The 21,284-nt window shown below is 42.7% G+C and overlaps 1 protein-coding gene across 3 annotated transcripts in view; it reads left to right on the forward strand.

Moving 5' to 3' along the window:
- Positions 1-21,284, forward strand: part of ESR1 (estrogen receptor 1) — a 378,297-nt gene that overhangs the window by 141,735 nt on the left and 215,278 nt on the right. For 2 of the 3 annotated variants that reach the window (XM_072966054.1, XM_072966055.1), the window contains exon 1: positions 1,084-1,768. In XM_072966054.1, coding sequence (XP_072822155.1) covers positions 1,317-1,768 — 452 coding nt within the window. In that variant the 5' untranslated portion in view covers positions 1,084-1,316. Of the gene's footprint in view, positions 1-1,083; positions 1,769-21,284 lie in introns of those variants that run through there. The other variant, XM_072966053.1, reaches the window with a different exon arrangement.

Below are 21,284 nucleotides of genomic sequence, written 5' to 3' on the forward strand. Positions count from 1 at the left end.
AGGTTATATTATATATAATGCACTTGTCTTTGTTTAGCTTTTAATTCAGTTCAAGACTTTTTTTCTATTCCTTTTACAATCTGGATATTTGCTGCTGCATATCCTAGTCCAAGGGAACCAAGAAGGTCCAATAGTAGAAGAAAAGAACAGAAATATATCACTGCACTTAAAATTTTGTTGGTTAGATCAGCAGTGTAACATAGTTGCCAAAGATTTGATTAATAACCTGAGGTTATGCTTTTTATGGAAAGGTCACATTTCATATTCAGTTTTCTGAAGCTTTGTTGCATAATCTGTGGAAGGCATGAACACCCATGCCCACCTAACGGAAGATTTTTGTAAATGGTCATTCACATTAGAATTCCTAATGGGAGCAAGTACAGTACTGTGGTCCAGCACAGACAGACAAGTCAGGCTGGGAGAATCTCGGAAGGTCCTGGCTGGAGGGGACCACTTGGGGAGAATTTTGCAGATGGGGAAAACTGAGGTCGGGCAGCATTCTCCTGATTGCAAACCGCTGCTCTTCCTATATGCACACCTTGAATCTCCGCCCCTTTCCCCCCAGATGCCGCCTTTCAGTCCCTGCAGCTGCTAAATATAGCTGTCTGCATATGCAACCGCACACCCCTTTCTATCTGCCATATCTCAGTTACAGAGCGGTCCTCCCCAGGGTCATTCTATGTACACACTACATATTTCCAGCCAACGAGGAGAGTGAATCAAACAGTAAGAGAGACAAACAGAGATAGACTGGAGCCTGGCACGGGGCACATAAGGTAGCACGTTAGAAAAAGCTGGCCCCTGGATTAGTCTTCCGAGTTTGTTTCAAGCCCCGTCTTCTCCGGGCCACCTTTAGGGGATCCCTCTGCGCTCCCGCCCTCCTGCAGTGAAATTCAGCCTCTATCCAGCAGCAACAAGTAAAGTAAAGTTCAGGGAAGCTGCTCTTTGGGATCGCTCCAAAACGAGTTGCGCCTGGAGTGATGTTTAAGCCAACGTCAGGGCAAGGCAACAGCCCCTGGCCGGCTTCCAGCACCTTTGTAATGCATATGAGCTCGGGAGACCGGTACTTAAAGTTGGAGACCCGAGCCCGGGAGTTGGCGGAGCGCGCTCGCGCCGCGCTGCACTTGCTCGGGTCCCGCCGCCCGGCTCCACGGGACGGCCCGGCTCCCGGGGCAGGGCCAGAGCTCGCGTCGCGGCGGGACATGCGCTGCGCCGCCTCTAACCGCGGGCTGTGCTCTTCTTCCAGGTGGCCGGTCGGCTGCTGAGCCCTCTGCCGCGGGGGGAGACAGTTTGCGCCTTGCCCGCGGCCACTGACCATGACCATGACCCTACACACCAAAGCGTCGGGAATGGCCCTGCTGCACCAGATCCAGGCGAACGAGCTGGAGCCCCTGAACCACCCGCAGCTCAAGATCCCCCTGGAGCGGCCCCTGGGCGAGGTGTACGTGGACAGCGGCAAGCCCGCCGTGTATAACTACCCCGAGGGCGCCGCGTACGACTTCAACGCCGCGGCCGCCGCCTCCGCGCCCGTCTACGGCCAGTCGGGCCTCGCCTACGGGCCCGGGTCCGAGGCGGCGGCGTTCGGCGCCAACAGCCTGGGGGGCTTCCCGCAGCTCAGCAGCGTGTCTCCGAGCCCGCTGGTGCTGCTGCACCCGCCGCCGCCGCTCTCGCCCTTCCTGCACCCCCACGGCCAACAGGTGCCCTATTACTTGGAGAACGAGCCGAGCGGTTATGCGGTGCGCGAGGCCGGCCCTCCCGCGTTCTACAGGTACCCGCGCCGCCCGCCGCGCCACGTCGGGGTGGCCGCCGCGCGTCCGGCGGCGGGAGGGAGCGGGGGGCGAGGGGCCGCGCCGCCGGGAGCTCGCGGGGCCCGCAGGCCGCGGGGCTGGGCCCCCGGCCGCCCGCCCGCGCCGCGGACGCGCGACCCGAGGGCCAGTGCGCGGCCAGGCCGGGGGTCAGTGGCCGCTCTCGAGTTCGAGAGTCAAGTTCCCTGGCCCGGCAGCTTCAAGAAAAATTCTCTTCTCCATCCGCCTGCTGTCCGCGTGAGACGCAGATCCGAAACCCCGCGTGCTCCTAACTAAACAAATATTGGAAGCCCTTACAAAGCAGAGGTTTTCGGTGAGGGAAACACCCCAGAGCAGAGCAACACAAGGTGCTTTGAGTCCCTAGAAAATGTCCTGCTTTGGCATTTAAGGCTGGAGGTGTTTGGGGCTAGCGGAGCTCCGAGTTTTATTTATATTATAATTATTATTATTTAATATTTTTGTTTTATTGTGCTTGCAAATTTTCCTTTCAGCTAGAATTTCGGGTTGGAAGTATGCACACGATGATGGTGATGATGTTTTCCTTGGGAAGCGATTCCTAGCACCCCTACCCCTGCCCTCGTCCTCCCCGTCCCACCTCGGAGGGCTGTAGGATTGAATTGCATTCCTCATAGGAGCAACAGAGGAGGTGAATGGGTCTGAACGAGTTTCTGATTTCTGAGTGATCCAGCTGAGTCCGTGTCAGAGCAGACTTCTGGCATAAGACTTCTGACAGCCGGAGATTTATGTGTCCTGTGAGTTTAAAACATGCCACATCGCAGCACGAGTGTTTTGAAATACTTTCCTGCCAGCTAAGTTTCATTTCTGGCCTACCGGGCGAGAGGAGAATGCCCCCGGGAGTGGAGTGCGGGGGGAGCCCGGCTCTGTGCCTTCCCTTCCCGGGCGAAGAACTGATGGTAGTTCAGGACACACAGGAACACTTCTGTGACTTAAGAGGCATATGTTTTGTGTCCTTATCTTTTTTCACTAGTAGAGATTATACTTCCCTTCTCCCCTCTTCCTCCCATTTTCCCCTTTGACAGTATCTCCCTTCTCTTCCTGATGGACTTGAGGTCTTAGGCAGGCGGTCCTAGTGAGTACCTGTCCCCTAGGCGCTGCTGGACAGAGGGACCCTGGGGTGGCTTGGGGAGGCCTCAGGGCGCCCCCGTGGCTGGGTGCTGAGTTAGACACTGCCTGACTGTACACTAGTATTTGGACTTACCTTTCACCCTCACCCAGACCCTTCTGTATTGCAAGCTGTGACCGTTTTTCTATTCAGTGTTCTGGTTCCAGAGGTATTTATAGCAGAAGAAACAGGAGGAAGGTGCAGGGTGGCCCTAGAGGATTCTGGAGGCAGACTCTTGAGGCATCCCAACATACCCTATATCCTTCAGCCCTCCCAAAGAACTTTAGAACATCCCACAGCCAAGCGGGTCTAGCCTGAGTTACTACTTGAAAGACAATGAACAAAACTTTAAAAAGTTGCCATCTATCAAGTTAATTTAACGTGTTTTAATTCAGGGTTAAAATGGAAAGAGAAAAAGAATTTATTCTGCTTGCTTTTTTTTTTTTAAGTGTTAGAAAAAAAACCCCCGATTAAGTCTAATTCACACAACATTTTAAACTCCTTGATGTGGAGGAAGGCACTGGTATGTGAATTCATAACCTCATGGTAGACTCCAGAAACTATTTTCTTTTCCATTTAATTTTCAGTTCTTTTATTGCAAATTAATGCCACTGAATTTCAATGGGCACTAATGAGACTGCTTCTCAGTGGATTATTTACTGCCTTGCTAATAATTACAAAGTGAGCATGGTCAAATAAGGAGGGGGATCACATTTTATTCAAAATTGTTCATCATCCCAGTGGAAAATAATATCACTATGATATGCCCCATCTTAAAATTTTTGCAGTAGATAATATTCAGATACTTTTTAAATAATAAAAAAATTACATAGAACTGTCAAGAATAAAGGAAAAAACTCATACACATGGGATTCTGTGTGAAAATTCAGTTTTAGAATGATTTTTTTTCCTTTGTAGTTCATTTCTATTTTATTCCTTTTTTGTTTGAATTCTGCCTTATTACCCAGGGAAGAAGAGATGGATCTATGAATTAAGAGTTATTTCAAATGGGCAGATGTTACTTAGTATTTTTCCTCTCTCAGTTTTGCTGTTTGAATACCTCTGGATGAAAAGAAAAGAATTGATGAGATTCTTTTAGGAACCTTTTAATTTTCTTCAACAGTTATTAAAAGTTTTAGGGGCCAAAAGCAGTGTTTTCAAACCACTTGTCATGACCCGGAGGATCATGAAATCAGTTTAGTGAGTCTAGAACATTTTTTTTAAAGGAATAAAATAGAAAAGAATATAACAGAAAATACCAGAGTGCGTAGTATCTAAATAAGGGCAGGTTTTGTTTCCTGAAAATTTGTTTTAATTTTACACGCTTGCGTGTGCTGGCTGTGATTAAAATGTATTTCTTACTGTGGTTTGAGGTAAAGAAACTTGAAATCTACTGGCCTAAAATGTTATGGTCAGTAAAAAACAGAAAGATCAGATCAGTGGCTGGTTGTTTTATCAACATGAACTAAAAAGCAATCACAGTTTTGGTTGTCTTTATTTTATTTTTCTCCTACATATTAGCTAGTGACTTTAGGTCAGTTAGATTAAACTTTATTATATCAAGTTCTTAACTTTTCCATTTGTAAAATGCTGTTGTACGGACTGTCCACCTGAATGTCCCACTGGGATGTTTAGAGAATTTATGTGAAGTTCACATCATTTAGCATTAAGATGCTAAAGATATTTCCTCTGTTGGCCATAACATGCAGCCGTATCTATGTATAAAGAAATATAACAGATAAAACTGCCCTGGGCATATAGTAATATGACAAAGATTGCCACATGTCCTAGCAAATTGTTATTAAAAGGGAATAAATTTGTAAATAGGCAAGCTGTGAGTTTGCAAGATACGTCTTACCTAAAATTTCATGATGAAGGCAAGCAGGGGTTATCCTGGGTTCCTTACCATGTTCAGACATCTTAGGAAGTTTGAAAAAAAACTGGAGATGAAACTTGATTATACCCACTATATTTAAAAAAAATTCAAATGAAGTAGTTAATAGTCCATGCCAATTTCAGTTTTATTATTCCATATTCTTAAAGGTTAAATACTGCCCGCTTCTCCCTAAAACTTGACAAACATACAAGCCTTTTGCACCAAAATCAAAGCCCTAGTAATTTGTCTGCTGGCTGTATGCATATATTCAGCGGCTAGTTTGTGCATTGGTGAACAGTGAACATTTACAGCTACTTCTCAACTTGGAGCCAGGCTCATCTCTAGGGAGAGATTTGAATGGTTAATTTTCAAGTTTTCAGTAATTCTTTCTTTGTAGTTAGGTGGTATCTTAGCACCCTTCTTTCCTGTTCTTGCTTTTTTCATTCATTTAAATTGTTACTGTTTACCTGACTCTTTGTGTTGGTCTAAGAATAGTTCAAGGAGCCACGCATTGCCTCCAGAATGAGTATATTTTAGGTTGAATCGGAATCCTATCTTCAAACTCCATTTCATTTTCACCTACTCTATGTGGCTTGTACGTGTTTGGTAGAAAACCCCTGAAAGATAATTGCCACTTTTTCTAATCTTTTTTTCTCACACTTAGTTAATTTGGGTCTCTGGATTACTTTTGTGAATATATTTCAGATGTGACATTCATAATTTGGGAAAATTCAGGGTCAGCATTTTGGTTTCTTGTTATTTTAAGGATATAAAAGACAGGAGTAAGAAACTGACAATGGTAAGAAAAATGGATATCAGGAAAAGTGATCAAAGATGTCAAACTTTCCATTAATGATAAGACATTAGTACTTTTGTCAAGTGAGATAGTATATGTGAAAGTGGTACGTAAGCTATACAAGCTTTTGCTATTTATTATCTTATTCACTTATTAATATTTGTTCTGGTGCTTTTGTAAGCCAAAAAAAAAAAAAAGATAGGGAAGAACAGATTTAAGTGGTCAGGAGTTTCACTACAAATACAGATTGATGATAAAATAAACTCATTTTCTATGGAAGCCAAATTTAAATAAAATCTTTATTACCGTCTGCAACATTAGTTTGCAGTCTGGGTTATCACAAAAAACATTTATCTTATAGATACATTTTTTTAAAAGTCAAAACCCTGATTATGTGAAAATGGTTTACAGAAGGAACTACGTGAATTGTAATTATACTTTGTCTAAAATGCATGCTCAGTGCAAAACTAATAAATTTAACTCCTCGCTATGACTTCAGTATTGTTTTTAATGTAACTTTAGAGGAACCCAGCAGCAAGAGCAGTCGGCTAAGTATGTTGCCTTCTTCTCTAGGATACACTGAATGGATAGAGCAAATTACTCATTTAGTTTAATTCCAAGTCTCAGTTTGCTTACTGAAGAAAGGCGCAAGTGTTTAGAACCAAAATCCGTACTCCAGAGAAAGATGCTATATAACCCCCCGCCCAGTATAGCCACTTCAGCCCAAAGAAGCCAAAGTGAAAGTGCTGGGGATTTCATGGAAAGGAGGCAGTCCATCAAAATCATCAGGTAGTTTTATTTTATGTTTTAAACTCTGCCAGTGAGTTGACGGATAAAGCCATTTTAAAAAACAGTGTGTCTAAGCTGTCCCCTACCCCAGCCCTAAAACGTACCCTCATCCTGTCCTCTGAAATCTGAGGACTTAAGTGGGCTGGAGGTGAAGGGAAGTACCTTTATGGTATTTTTAATCTCATGAGACAAGAAACCATGAATGCTGTATTCTGCACCTTAGAGAATATTAGTAGGCATTGGAGGGAAAAGTTTTGCATTAATCAACAACACTTTTAATTATGTGTATATGTTTTGACCCTATTAAAAATACAAAGGATAGAAAGGCAACTGCTTTGATCCCAACAGACAAAATTTTAAATAGTTTAATAAGATAACAATTTATTAAGAAAGGTATAGCTGACCTGTATGAGTGATATGACGGTGTGACAGTGGAATCCGTGATGATGGTGGTGGTGGTGGTGGTGGCAGAGGTAAAGAGAAGGATGCTGAGGGTGATGGTGGTGTTGATGGAGCAGATGGAGCGCTGATGTCAGTTTGGGTACGTAGTATTTGTGGTTGCCTATTATGTAACCTGAAGATATCTATCCAAACAGAAATCAGATTTTTAAAATGTGCTTTGCTCATTTTTCTGTAGTTACAGTTTAAGTAAATAGTCAAAATTTTCAATAATAATGCTATCGATAATATTGCTACCATAAATCTATTAAGTACCTCTAATTGCTACACAGAAATTAAAAAAGAAAAATCCAAACAAGCCTGGATTTTTTGTTTGTTTGTTTGTTTGTTTCTCCCCTGAACTTTCTGAGGCACACATTGTGTCCTTAGTTTATTCCCATAACATCTTCTCCTTTAATCAAGTGTGTCATCTTTAATGAGACAATAGGCTACTTTGTCTTGAATTTTCTACTTTCTGAAGCTCCTATGGATTATGCTTGGAAAAATTATAGTGGTTCAATAAAGTTAATTAAGAAATATTCAGGACGAGATATCTCCCCATGAGCCCTTTATAAACTCAGACGGGGATCTTCTTTTTGAGAGTTTTCCAAAAGTCATCACCTCCAAGAGGAGCAAATGATCTCTGTGGCTTAACGTTCTGATTCCCACCTGCAGCCGAAAAGCTGCAGAGGCTCTCGCTCCGTGCTTGTGGTCCCATTTCCAGCCTGTCCCAAACGGTGGCGAGTGCAGGGCTCCAGCAGCTGATGTGTGTGGGTGCCAGGTACTACTTCCTGGACAGTTTTCTTGGCAACTCGACCCACTTCCCTCACATAAAGACTTGGGATTTCTTTTAAGACCCTGGAAGTAAGAGACAATTCTCTTTTAGTTTTCTGCAACTCAGTCACGTTAGAAATAGTAATTTTTGCATTGGTATGCTTTCTCTTTCTTCCGCTGACCTTTGTTTTAATAGTCTCGTCTTTTCTTGTTTCTTTGCTTTATTTTTGAACGTTCTTCCCTTTAAACTTTTTGGCTTCTTTTCCACTATCAAGCTTTTTTTCTTTTCTGTTTCAGTCACTCCATCTGTATATTCCCAGATTTTTCCTTCCATCTTTTCCCGTTTATTTCTTTATTGACCTGTTTCGTATGTTATTTTAATAAAATTTGGAACAGGGCTCAACAGAGTTCCTCCCTAGCACGGGAAGGTCAGTGGTGTAAAAATATACCTTAAGAACCCAAAGTGGCATTAACGACATTAAGTTTCAAAAACGATTTTTTTCTTGTTTCTACGGATAGAAGCTTAAAAAAGATTCAGGAAGAAATTTGCACTTAGTGGCATTGCTTTGGCAGCTCATTCATTCATTCGTTCACTTGGCCACCGTGTTCCAAAGTGCGTAGCTCATCAGCAGCACAGATGAAATCAAATGCCAGGTCGCATTGCTGGCAGTTCAGGTATCAGTGTTAGCACACAGCAGCCGGGGGTCTCACTGCGTGAGTGGCTGAGATCCAAGGACCACAGTCTTCTGCGTGTGGATTTAGGATGGAGGTAACTAAAGTGCAGCCTGGGCTCTTGTCTCCCGAGGGCCCAGGTTTCAGGCATCGAGATCCATGTGCACTTATACCATGCATTTAAAGCCAGTGTAAGTTCCCACTCCGTCAACAAAAACACTCCTTTTTAAACAGTCATAGGTACATCCGTGATTCATTTTACTTATTTCATGAAGCTATTTTAAGTGTTTTAGTTTTTACAACATTATCAGAAACAAAAGTGATTTTAAGCATTCTATGTGCTAACTTTGACCTTTTTTATTTGTATTTTTTTAAAGAAAAGAACTTCCTTGCAAATGGTTGTACTTACTTCTGCTGGACTATTTCAAGCCCTTCAGAGAAAGAGGGGGTATATTCTGAGTACCAGATACAACTTAGTTACATTGAGAAAGTATTTTCTTTAGTTATCTGAAAAAAACTTGTGGGGCCTTCAAAATCTTCTTAGATTTCTAATAGGAGGATCCTCCGAGCACTAGTCCAAACAGAGATCCTGTCCTTATCACTGTATTTGTTTCAGCCCTTAGCAAGGTGCGTTGCGCATGAAGCCCTGAGGAGTTTAGCTGAATGAATGGCTGGTGATGGGCAGGAGGCACCAGATACACTGATCTGCTCAGGCCTCTCTCTAGGGGAAAGGCTGATCAGGAAGGGATCTTCAGATGGGACTGGAAGGATGTGGGAAGTTTGCGAATCCCCTTCCCTCGGGAATAAAAGTACAAAAAAGGCCTCTGCGCAGGCATTTTAAGTTCAGTGATTCCCATTATTCACGGGTTGCACGCTGACAAATTCGCCTACTCGCGAACATTTCTGTAACCTTCCAGGCACTTTTCTCGGTCATTCATGGCAGCACAGCTGTGTGCACGGAGTGGTGAAAAATTTGAGTCAATCGATGTGCATGTTCCCGGCTGAGGTCAAACGAGGCGACGCTCGGCCTTCTTGTTTCAGCTCTCAGACTGTAAACACATGTCCTGTTTGAGGTCTATTTAGTGTCACTTTTTGTGTGTGTGTGTGTGTGTGTGTGGTTTTTGTTTTTTTTTTTTTTGCATTTTTTTCTGCTTTTCATTAGTGATTTTGCTGTTTAAAAGTGTAGTGCTGAAATGCTATCTCCTGTTCCTCGGTGCGAAAAGGCTGTGGTGTGATTTTTTTCTCCTTATGGAGAAAATACGTGTGTCAGATAAACTTTGTTCAGGCGTGAGTTATAGTGCTGTTGACTGGGAGTTTAATGTTAACAAATCAAAAATATCCGTTAAGTAAGATGTCTTTAAACAGAAACATGCACACACACGGGTAAAGGCTATGTATTGCTTGCTTGATGAAAATGTTACAACCAGAGGCTCTCAAGAACCTACCCTTCTGTTTCCCCGAGGAGTGAAGTTGTAGAATTCACTAATTCAGTGCTTGCGGCCACTTTATAGAACGTAACTACCGCAAGTAAGGAGAGTTGATTGTATGTAATAGGGTGATGAAGGCACGGATTTGAGAGACAGGCAATTTAGGCTTCTTGACTCCTGCCTGGTTGTAATCTCTGGCTCAGTGTGCCTCAGTTTACGCATCTGTAAAATGGCAGTCAGAACAGGACCTACATCTTTTGGTTGCTGTGAGGATTAAACGATTTCAGAAATCTCAAGGGCTTAAAATACACTCAGCACATAGCAAGCCACCGTTTTTTTAATTACTTCTTTAGAAGGGAATTGGCAACGTTACACTGAAAAGGTGAATATGAGAGCTCTTTAAGAGTTTGGAATGTTTGTAACTTCCCTGTGTTTGTTTATTTTGCCTTCCAGGGACCAACTTTAATGCCCTATTGTGATTGGAAATTAAACTTTTCCAACCTAAAGGAAGCAGGAAGCTAGTATTTCTTGAAGAGTTTAATATAGGCCAAGGAACTGTAATAAGCTCCAAATAAATAAAAATAAATAAATCAATGAAAAGAGTGAAAAGCATTAAGAATTCTGGACTGAAGCAGTCCCAGAGAGAAAAGTACTTGCAACTGAAGTCAGCAGTATACGGACAAGTTATGACGTTACAGGGGCAGGGACGGGATTTCTCTGTGATTTGAAAAGAATGAACATGGAGAGGGACGAGGTACAGAAGCTGGTATTTACAGAGCACCTGTAAAAATGGACTTTCAGCCTGGCTGCACTGTAGAATCAAGGATGATTTCAGAGTCACCCAGATGATTAAAAAACTATTGAGACCTGGGTCACATCTTAGCAGCATTTTGATAAATGCTCTGGGGTTGAAGCGGAAATAAGCAATTAAGAGAACAAAACAAAACAAAAAATTCTACAGGCTTTTCTCCTGGGTAATCCACTGATCTGCAGGCTCCCAGCATTTCTACGTAAGTATTCTCACATTTAATCTTCCTGCGACTATCTGGGGTGCAGTTCGCAAAGGCCCCGCAGTGTGCCCCCCGGGGTTTCTAACCCTGAGGGAGACCATGCAGATCCAGGTCTGCCCGATTTCCAAGTCTTCATTTCATGGAGCCACTTGTGTTTAGCAGCAGAGGGAAGAAGGGGTGTTGAGGAGAAAGAGGACAGTAACCTTAACTTCCACTCCTCATCTTTCCAAAGTAAGACATGAAGTAGGCAGTTGCATGGGATATTGACCCTGCCCTCCAGCAGGGTTCTCTTCCTTTTAGTTCGTCCCATAGTTACCACACACCAGACTAGCATTGTTGGTACTGTCCCTAAAAATCAGTACAAGGGGTGGATTGCACCAAAATTCCAGCTGAGTTTTCGGCAAGTTCCTGGAAGTCTTTAATATGGAGGATTTATTAACTAAAACTCTCCTGGTGTGGTCCTTTCTGTTATGAAGTGTTTGAACGGATTTTGCAAATAGAACGTGTGCAATTCTTAGTGCTTTTCCCCCAGTTTTGCATTTGAGAAGACTCATTTGTTGATAAGGGAGGTGGGTACCCAGGCACTCTACCTGGGCACCTCAGCCCAGGGCGTGGTTGTAAAGTTTCCCACATTGTTGAATTTTCCTCATGTGACTCTGCCTGGAATCTGCAGCTGAAAGCAAGCCTTTGAAATCTCAGAAGCATGTATAAATGCAGCTCCTTGGGTTGGAAGTGAGCATGGGCCCCCTGCAGTGTCCACACAAGGTTCCAGGCTCCACACAAGGAGGGGTTATCAGCCTGCAGGCCCAAGGCTCACTGGTTCTTTGTTTTTGATGCTCAGCACGAGAGATTGGAGAAACCAAAGTTGCTTTTCCATAATGAATCCACCCTCTTCTAAGGAGTCTGTGTTTGACCTTGGAAAATAGCAAAGTTGTCAGGTGACTTGTAGAAGATTCTAGCATTTTTATGTTGAACAACTGTAGGTCCCAGAAATGCAGTACCAGACATCTTGAATGTCTCAAGAGCAGAAAAAGCTCCTTCTCAAATATCTGTCATGTCCTCCTCTCCTCTCTCTACACACGGCCAGCTCTCTGTTATTGCTATAATAGTTCCTTACTGGTGTTTCAGAATTGTAAGCTTTCAAACTCTTATTTTTCAATTTGCTACCTGAGCAAAGTGTTCATTTGATTTGATCCTTCTGCTCAATGGCTTCTCACTCATCAGAACAAGTCACATTCTGTAGTGCGGCATTCAAAGCCCTTGTAATTCGATTCCAACGAATCTTCTCCTGTCACTCCGTGAAGCTCTTGTTCAAAACCTTATTTATTTATTTATTATACAATTTTTAGAGGTTACTTTCCAGTTATTGCAAAATATTGGCTGTATCCCCCACATTGTACAGTACGTCCTTGAGCCTGTCTGACACCCAATAGTTTGTGCCTCCCACGCCCCCTCCCCTCCGTTGCCCCTCCCCTCTTCCTCCACTGGTAACCTCTAGTTTCAAAGTCATATTTAAATGGCACGTTCCCACTTCTGTTCTTCATAGTAATCTCCATCTCTAACATACACGTTTCTTTTGTCATGTCCTATCTGTTAGGCTAATTCTACCCAAAAGTCAAAGTTCAGTTCAGATGCCACCTCCACCAGATGGCTTTTCCACCTGGCATTCTTTCAGTGTTCCCTGTGCACAATATAGCACCTCTTTTGGTAACTCCGTTTTGGAACTCACCATAGCGTACCTTTCATTATGATTGGGAATATATTTGTCTCCCCATCTATTTAATTATTTTCACCAATTAATGATTAGTTAATAATAATATGGATTAATATAATAGTAATTATTAATGAAACAATTGTTTCATTAATTTGTAGATTCAATTAGAGTAATTGAATAGATTTTATTAATTAATGTATGTATTCACTCACTCAGCAAATTTTCGCAAATGTCGGTCATGTACTGACTTTTATGGTAGCTACAGAGATTGAACACCTTGTTTATCATTAAGTTGCTCGTAGTCTTGGGAAGGAAGTGACAAGTGTATAGACAATTAAAAACCAGTGGGATAAGAATGGTGATAGAGGAAGGACCACAGAGGCTCTGAGGAGGGCATTTAACGAGGTAGAGGGCTCCCATCTGTTGATGCAGAGGTCCAAAAGTGTTTGATGGGAGGAGGATTTAGGCAGTCAAAGAAGGGCAGGTGAGACTGAAAAGATTCTGAGTCTGGTTTTCTGGTCCTCCCTAGAGTTCCAACCCAATGCCTTGGACAGAATAATTGCTTGATAATTTATAGAGCTAAATTAGATTGAATTAACCAAAAGGGTAAATTGTTAAGAATAGGAGAAATAACTTTAATAATACCAGTTGCTAATATTTTTTGAGCCTAGTGCACCTTGCTGAAAGCCTTAAACGGGTGATCTTGTTGAACCCTTACACCAACCGTAAGAGGCTGATACTGTTGTTATTCTCATTTCGTGAATGAAGAAACTCAGAGAGGGAAAGTGACTTGCCCCAGGTCACACAGCCAGTAATGGAGGAATAGGGATTCTAAAACTAGAAGGTAAACTCGAGTTCAAATTTTAACCCACTATATTATGCAGAAAAATTGACAGGATGTCTTCTGTCACAGATGGATTTACTTGGCAGCTGGTTTGTTGATTCCTTGTAATATCTTTATATTTAGTTGCACAATACTTTTAACTTAGGCTGTGTCCCAAGGCTGCTGCTTTTAGTTTTATGGGAAATGACTATTTTTATGATGCTTGGTAAAAGCATGTTTAAACATTTTTCCATTTAGTAGGGGAATGTTTCCCCTTCTGATATCAGGAGGAGCCATTAAATAAAATCCTACAAAGACTTGCTGATAGCAGCCCTGTGCACTTCTCTATATGTGAAACCCACCCAAGAATGTAAAATCTGGATGGACTTACAGTGTTCATTTGGTCCAATTTTCTCTTTACACAGATAAAATCATAAAAATCACAGTATTTTAAATCCAAACCTTAGGCATGATATATTCCTACCTTTTTTTTTTTTTCCAGTTGAAGCAACTGATGTCTAGAGGGGTGAAGTAACTTCCCCAGTTTCCCGGCTAGTGCAGGCGGAGCCAGACCTAGAACTTCTGTCTGCCTCCAGGCCACAACTGCACGCTTAACAGACGGAGGCATGTCCAGCCTCTGTTCACAGAGGACTTAGAGGCCACGCCCTACTCGTGGTTCTAAGCATGTAGAGTGGAAATTCAGGCAAAGTGGATTGAAGGAATGCCTGATGCTGGTCACTACAGAACTGTAATGATGGCTAAAGTGAATGCATTGGCCATGCCTGTCTAGACAGGCCATCCGTTCCATTAGTGTACGGTCCCCCATGAGAATTTTTAACCTTGGTTTGACACTTCAGTTTTAAGGATCTAGTGGAGACTTATTTCCTACACTTACTTTTAGGTGATTTCCTCTCAGTTCTAATAACTATATATTCAGCCCTCCGTTTCCATGTGTTCTGAATCCGAGGATTCAACCAACCAACTATGGAAAATATTCAGAGAAAAAAATTCCAGAAAGTTCCAAAAAGCAAAACTTGAATTTGCTGTGCACAAGCAGCTCTTTACTAGTATTTACATTGTATTTATAACTACTTGTATTGTATCAGGTATCGTTAAGTTACCTAGAGATGCTTTAAATGATATGCGTGGTTATATGCAAATACTGTGCCATTTTATATAAGGGACCTGAGCATCACAGAGTTTAGTATTCTAGATGGGGGGTCCTGGAACCAGGCCCCCACGGGTACCAAGGGACGACTGTATCTTGTTTACTTTGTGATTGAAGATTTCCTTTTTTGTTTTTCTCTTTTTGGTTTCGTTTCCTGGGCTTAAAGGTTGGGAATTACCTTACCAGATTTCTCTGGAGACTTATGCTGAATCCTTTCAGATTTCTAAGGCAGTTGGATGCTATTTTCATTCCATAATTACCGATGTGAAAGTGGAACTGGCATTATTTCATAATAGATATTTCACCTTAGTATTGGATAAAATTAAAAAATAATTCAATCTGTGCTTGATCCAGCAACCTAGTAATAGACATTTTTTGTAACATGGCCCCTGTGTTGAAAATCATGTGTCTTCTTTGGGGCTAGTTACTAAACCCAATGTTGGTTATGTACTGTTTACTATTAAATTTTTCCCCTTGTAGTTTAATATTGTTCCAGGAAATGAAATGTAAGTTTAATAAGAATGGCAATTGATGGAACCATATGTCTTAAGTATAATTAATGTTCCTGATAAATATGTTAAAGAAGGGCCTGGCTGCTGGGTTGTTATAACTGTACTAAACCAAGGTGATTTGAAACCATTTATTCAGTAGAAATTTATCTTTATCAGGATTGGATTTATAATTAAATGAACCTGTACTATTTTTTTCACTTTCATCATTTTAAATGAGTTTAAAGAACTGTTAGAATTTTCAGTTAAGTATAGCACAGGGAACTATATTCAATATCTTGTAATAACCTTTAATGAAAAAGAATATGAAAATGAATATATGTATGTGTATGCATGACTGGGACACTGTGCTGTACCAGAGATTGACACATTATAATTGACTGTATTTCAATTTAAAAAAAGAATTAATTAAAACATATGGAAAGCATATGTTAATAATCTTACAGTCTACAACACTGTAAAGAGAGCATGTAGGAATTAAATATGCTTTTATTAACATTCTTTGACTTTTATATGTGTGAAAGAAGGACAAGTTGAGCGGCAGAAGTTACTACAGACTTCTTGGGGTTGGCCTCCCCATTGCTTTTCTCTTTTGTGAAAAATCGTAGACCCAGATCTGTTTTGTTCTGGCGGTGCCAGTGCTATCAGCAGTATCCTCTCAGCAAAATGACATCCACGAAGAAAACTTCCATAGTGATATTTTGAGAGCTTTTGCCTTGCATTCTACATTCTGGTGGCTCCTTGTAGACAGGGGACGATGAGGTCAGTGGTGAGCTTTTTTCTAAGTCAGTATTTCTCCTTGGAATATGATCATTTTAATCTTCTGAAGGCTAGGCTAACATTTTCTAATTGGATCTGCATGGAGGTGAGCAGCAGCAGGTGGATGGAAAGAGAGTGATCAATTGATGGCAGGCCACATGCTTCATGGTGCAGTGCTAGGGACTAGGTAGCCGTATTTACTTTACCGTATTTCCCTGGGTGACCTAAGCTATGTGAATCAGAAGGTACATTAGTCTTTTAAACTCCTAGGTAATTTCAGTAAATGAGTGAACATTAATTTAATGTCATATCCCATTGGCTCAAGAGTTAATGCACCTTCAAAATTGCCTAATTTTGTCCAAAACAGACTTTTGTCTCTTGACGAGAAAAGCATGGTTAAGCCTGTGATGATTAACCTTTCCCTCTGTCCTGAACTCAACTCTGTAATGTCTGCCAGACTCATGTATCTCCATTGCCTTCTCTTAAAAAGGATCATATTTAGGATTGCCCAATAAAACATAGGATGCTCAGGTAAATTTGAACTTTAGATAACAAAAAACTTTTTTGAGTATAACTGTGTCTAGTAGGATATTATACTGAAAAAAATTCCTTGTTGTTGATCTGAAATTCAGTTTAACTAGGTGTCTTGCATTTTTATTGGTTAAACCTGGCAGCCCTAGCCGTGTTGCCTCACTGTTTACTGAGTTTCACTTTGAAGCCTGAAGGTTATGTTTTTCGGCTCCCCACTCCAGCTAGCACACAGATGCCTGCCTGTCTCTTCCTACCAGGAGAGGAGGCTCGCCAACCAAGAACTCGCACACTTATTTGTCATCCTCGTTGGTTATAATGAAGGATGTAGGTTTAAACACAGAATGACCCAGCTGTTCATTCTATTACCTGTAAAGGTAGACAATTAAAACACAAGGTGAAAAGATTACCAGGTAATATTACAGTATTAACAATTTGGAATGAGGAGAACAATCAAGGAATAAGGTCCTAGTAGAAGGAGCCCTGTCATCAGAACTACTAACTGGGTAACTCTCGTGAGTGAGTCATACAGTGAGTGTACTTTTCTTGGCTGTTGGGTGGGAATTCGCTTATTTTTGCCAAATTACTATTGATTTCAGAAAATAGTAGTTTAGAAAAAAATTGTTCTCTGAAATGCTTTCTAGGGTGTGAAAGATTTAGAGGAAAAATACAGCTCCTGGCTACATGGAGCCTTAAGCAGATGTGCACCCCCGCCTCCATCTCTCCAGCTTGCAGGATGTCAGGGCGGCGGACTTGATAATGGGAGAAGCCGAGCTGGGCCATGGTGGCCGGAGATGGTGCGTTGTGTGAGGGGCCTCAGCGCACAGCTACGAACGGGCTTGTAGGATGGCCTGTGGCATGGGGCCCTCCAGTGCATGGGTACTAGGGGTTTGTAAAGAAATCAAGGCTAAGGGGTGAAAAAAATGATGCTTGGGAATCAGTGAGATAAGGATGTTCTCCAACAATCTTCTGCATTTAGGTCAGATGACTGTAAGAGTAATTTTCTGGGGGGCAATTCTCTAAAGTCTTTTTGGTGAAACCGAAGGGAACGAAGTGCGAATGAGAATTCCCAAGTCCTTGGAAATATTTCCTTTTATTCAGTCTTAACCCAAGGACATTGAGGAGCTCCCAGAGTTATACTCCAGGGCATAGCTGGGGGTGGGGGTGAGGACGAGGTTGGAAGAAAGTGTTGGTTCTCAGCTGCTTAGGAAACATGTTGCTTTAGCTGGTGGCACCTGCGGCCACTGGCTAACAGCTGAGTGATTTTGCCCCAGTTGGATGGGAGCCAGGTTTGAGTAGAGTGCTGGGGCATGAATTGAAGGTTGGTTGGTTTGCTTTTTGCTTCATGGCATGCTTGTACCTTGCAGAATGATAGGAAAGGAATCAGGAGGAGTATTTCAGAGCTAAATATAAAAAAAATCATAAATATCACTCAAGGGTAGTAAAGATGTATAATAATGATTTCCCTCTGACCACGGCCAAGTTTTGTAAGAAGATTAAGTAAGCGGAGGAGAGACTGGGAAGCTGAGCTCTTTTCCCCAGAGATTTCAGGTTGCTTCTGACTGCACTGTCTAGACAAAACCATCAGAGGGTACTGTCTAGAAACTGTAGGAAGCTCAAGAGGCTGCTGTCCAGAAATGAGAGGAAACTCTGTAAATGCAAAGGCCAGGACATGCCAGCCTGTGCCGGGAGGCCCGCGGCACTGATGTTTCCAGAAAGTAACAGAGCAGCTGTTTGGTTTTTTTCTTTTCCCACAATATTTATTAATTCAATTTTAAACATCGGATCACTTAAAAAATTACCTGACAATTCTCTAATAAAAAAACTCTTTACTTACAACCATTTTTTGATTGTACAAATATTGGTCTGTACCCTGTAGGTCTGCAAGCCTTGTAGTTGCCCAGCCTTGAGACTGAAGCAAGAGCCCAAAGACAGGGACAGAGACATCAATGGTTTGTTGAACAGGGGGGTCTTACACAGCGGGTCCTGGAGAGGCACCCTGCCGTGTGCAGCAGACAGCGGGCAGGACGTGGCGGCAGCCTTCGCTGTCTCGGGGGAGCAGCCTGCTATTTGTTGGGGGAATTGATGTCAGATGGGCTCATCAGTTACCAGGGACTAATTCAGCCCTGTAGTAAGAGGACTGGGGAGTCATGTGAGTCAAGCAGGGGCTGGTCGGGCAGGGGATGTACAGAGAGCAAGAGAACAGCCATCTTGAATGGCCTAACCATACAATAAATTGACCAAATCTTTAAAAAAACAAATTCTGCAAAATCCTGGGCAGATTTTTAGAGCAAATCCATTCTGGAGAGCAGAACTCCAGCCCTGACCTTCTGTTCAGCCAGGTGCATGGGAAGGTCAGTAGTCCAAACTCTGCATGGTGGCCACTGTGGTGGCCAGGGTGCAGGACAGGCCTTTGCTGACCTGTCTGTAGTGCTCGGGTTTGGTCTTCAAGAGTGTCACGATGTCCTGGAGGGTGTGGGATGGCTGCAGGCCCAGGGTGTCCATCACATGAATCAGGCAGTCCATGTCGGTGGCCAGGTGCTTGGTGGAGTATGAGGTCCGCTCAGGGATCTGGAGGATTGATCTCCTGGCTACATGAGACTCAGCTTCTAGAAAACTTTGCCATATTATCTTTGCTGACTTCTCGGGCACCACACTGGACCGTTGTTCCGAGGAGTATTTGCAGTCACTGTTGAGCAGTCTAGTTTAGAGTCACCAATGCAGCCTATGAGGTATGCTCTTACTTCACCCAGTTGATACTGTAGAACCTCCACCTGGGTTCACTGGATGGCTGACCCGGGTTGCCCTTTCATTCATTTATTCATACAACCAACATTTGTTGGCTGTCTGGTCTATACCAGGCACTGTTCTATACACTGTGAATAGACCAGTAAACACATCAGAATAATCAGTAAAGGTTCCATTGTGAAGGTGACATTTAAGCAAAGATTTGAAATAGGGAAGAGAGTGGTCGCATGAAATACCCCAGGGAAAAGTATTTCAGGCTGAGGTCACAGCAGTGAAAAGGCCCGGAGGTAGGCGTGCACACAAGACAGAGAGGCCAGGATGATGGAGGAGAGGACAAAGCTGGGGTGAGCATGGAGGGAAGTGTAGGGATCAGAGTGAACAGGGCCTTTGTAGGCCGTTGACAGGTCTCTGGCTTTTACTCTGAATGAGGGGGAGATCCAATAGAGGGTTTCGAAGAGCAGAATGACCTAATCTGAGCTTTTATTGTGAGTTTTCAGACCTTTACAGAAATGGAATAGTGTAACCACCCTTCATGTACTCATCACCCGGCTCTGACAATTATATTTTATTTGTAAATATTTCCGTTTGCATTTCTAAAGGATGGATACTATTTTTTAAAACACAGCTATACTATTTTTTAATCATTTTTAAAAGTTAATATTATTTTGTGAAATATTAAGAATTTAATTGATTTCTGCTTTGAAGGTCAAGCTGGTGGGATTTCTCGACAGTTTCGGTGTAGCATGGGAGGGCGGAGTAAGGGTTAGGCAGTAATTAACGTCCTTTCAATGCCATCCATCTACTGGAAGACTACTATAGATAGACTTCAAAATATTTTGAAGATTAATGTCAGCATCTGGCTCCAGGATTTTTACTTTCTTTTCATAAATATCTGATGCCATCTATTCTCCAGCTAGAGAAGATATTGTTACTGTTGTTTTCAAATGAGGCAAAGTGGTGCAGTTACTCACATGTTCAGTAACTTCATCTAGTCAGCCTTAGATGGTGGTTTAGAAAATCCTGGTACACTGGGAGTGACTTATCCAAACCTGACATTTCTTTGCTCTGTTATTTATTCTTCTGTATGAGAAATTTGGGCATATGGGACTGGTTTACTTACCTCTTAAGGTGTTTTTAATTATTTCAAGAGCTACCATGAAACTATGATTCAATTTCCAGTCTAACTGGCCCAAAACCTGTGGAACCATTAATTGCAGTCGGTGGGAAGGGAGGCAGAGAGGATGTGGGTAGAAGGTACAGGGGTAACAGAGGGAAGAAGTTGCGTGTGCATGTGATTAGGACGTCTCCTGGCTCGCAGGGGCTGGGCAAGAAGACAATGTGAGTAAAGGCCTGAGGAGAGAAAAGGCATGGTAGGGTGGGAGGTGCATGCAGTTGGCTGCTGGGGTCCAGGGTACCTGGAAGGCGGGTCAAGGAGCAGCAGGAGACGAGTGTGGAGAAGGAGGTCAGGATGTTCCAGAGGGCACTTTGCATGTGTTACCCTAAGTCAAAGAGATAATAACAGCATGTCAAAACTCCAAAACTTCCTGCAAGTTACAGAATCGCAGTCCCTGGGAGGGTATCACACCCACCACCCCAATCTTCCCTCGCCACGGGAGCCATACAGCGTGTAGCTCTGTACATATCCCACGTGTTCCTCGTGTCTCTGGATGACACAGTCTGCACATGTCATTGCTACACCCCAGAATGATCAGTGCATCTTAGAAATAAGCGAGGCGTTTTTTCCTTTGTTGCGTCCGCAGCAAAAGAATAGGTTGCTCTTTGAGCTTGCTTCCTGTAGAGTGGATTGGAAAACTGAAGGTTAACCCTGCAGATGTAGCCTTAACTTCCACATCTAAGAGAGCTCTTAGTCCCTACGCAGAGGTGTCAACATTTCTGGTCACTAGTTATGTTTAACAATTTGGCCTTCACCGTTGAAGTCGTCCTGTACAAAGAACCTCTCTTCATTTTAGACCATATCCAAATTGTCTTCTATTCCAGAGTCGTTCATTTGCTTTGGAACTCTCTCCAGCCATGCGCGCTAACCCGAGCAGAGCCCCGGGGGATGAATTGTGTTTCCTTTGTCTTTGGCATCGCAGCTCTGTTTCCCTCTTCTCAAGTTCCCACCTCGGTCATTGTTGGTAGAGCTCAGTGAACTGCGAATATGTCAAATATACAGGAGTACTTCTGCCCATTTCTTTGTCACTCCATTTCTTGTCTTTCTTCCCTCTAGTTTTTCCTTTCTTCCTGTTTCTCACACCTCGTATTAGAGAAGTGACATTTCTGTGGGCAAGCCGTTTTAGTAGCTAGAAACACAATGGCCATCCC

Source organism: Vicugna pacos, chromosome 8 (genome assembly GCF_048564905.1).
Source record: "Vicugna pacos chromosome 8, VicPac4, whole genome shotgun sequence".
Taxonomy (NCBI): domain Eukaryota; kingdom Metazoa; phylum Chordata; class Mammalia; order Artiodactyla; family Camelidae; genus Vicugna; species Vicugna pacos.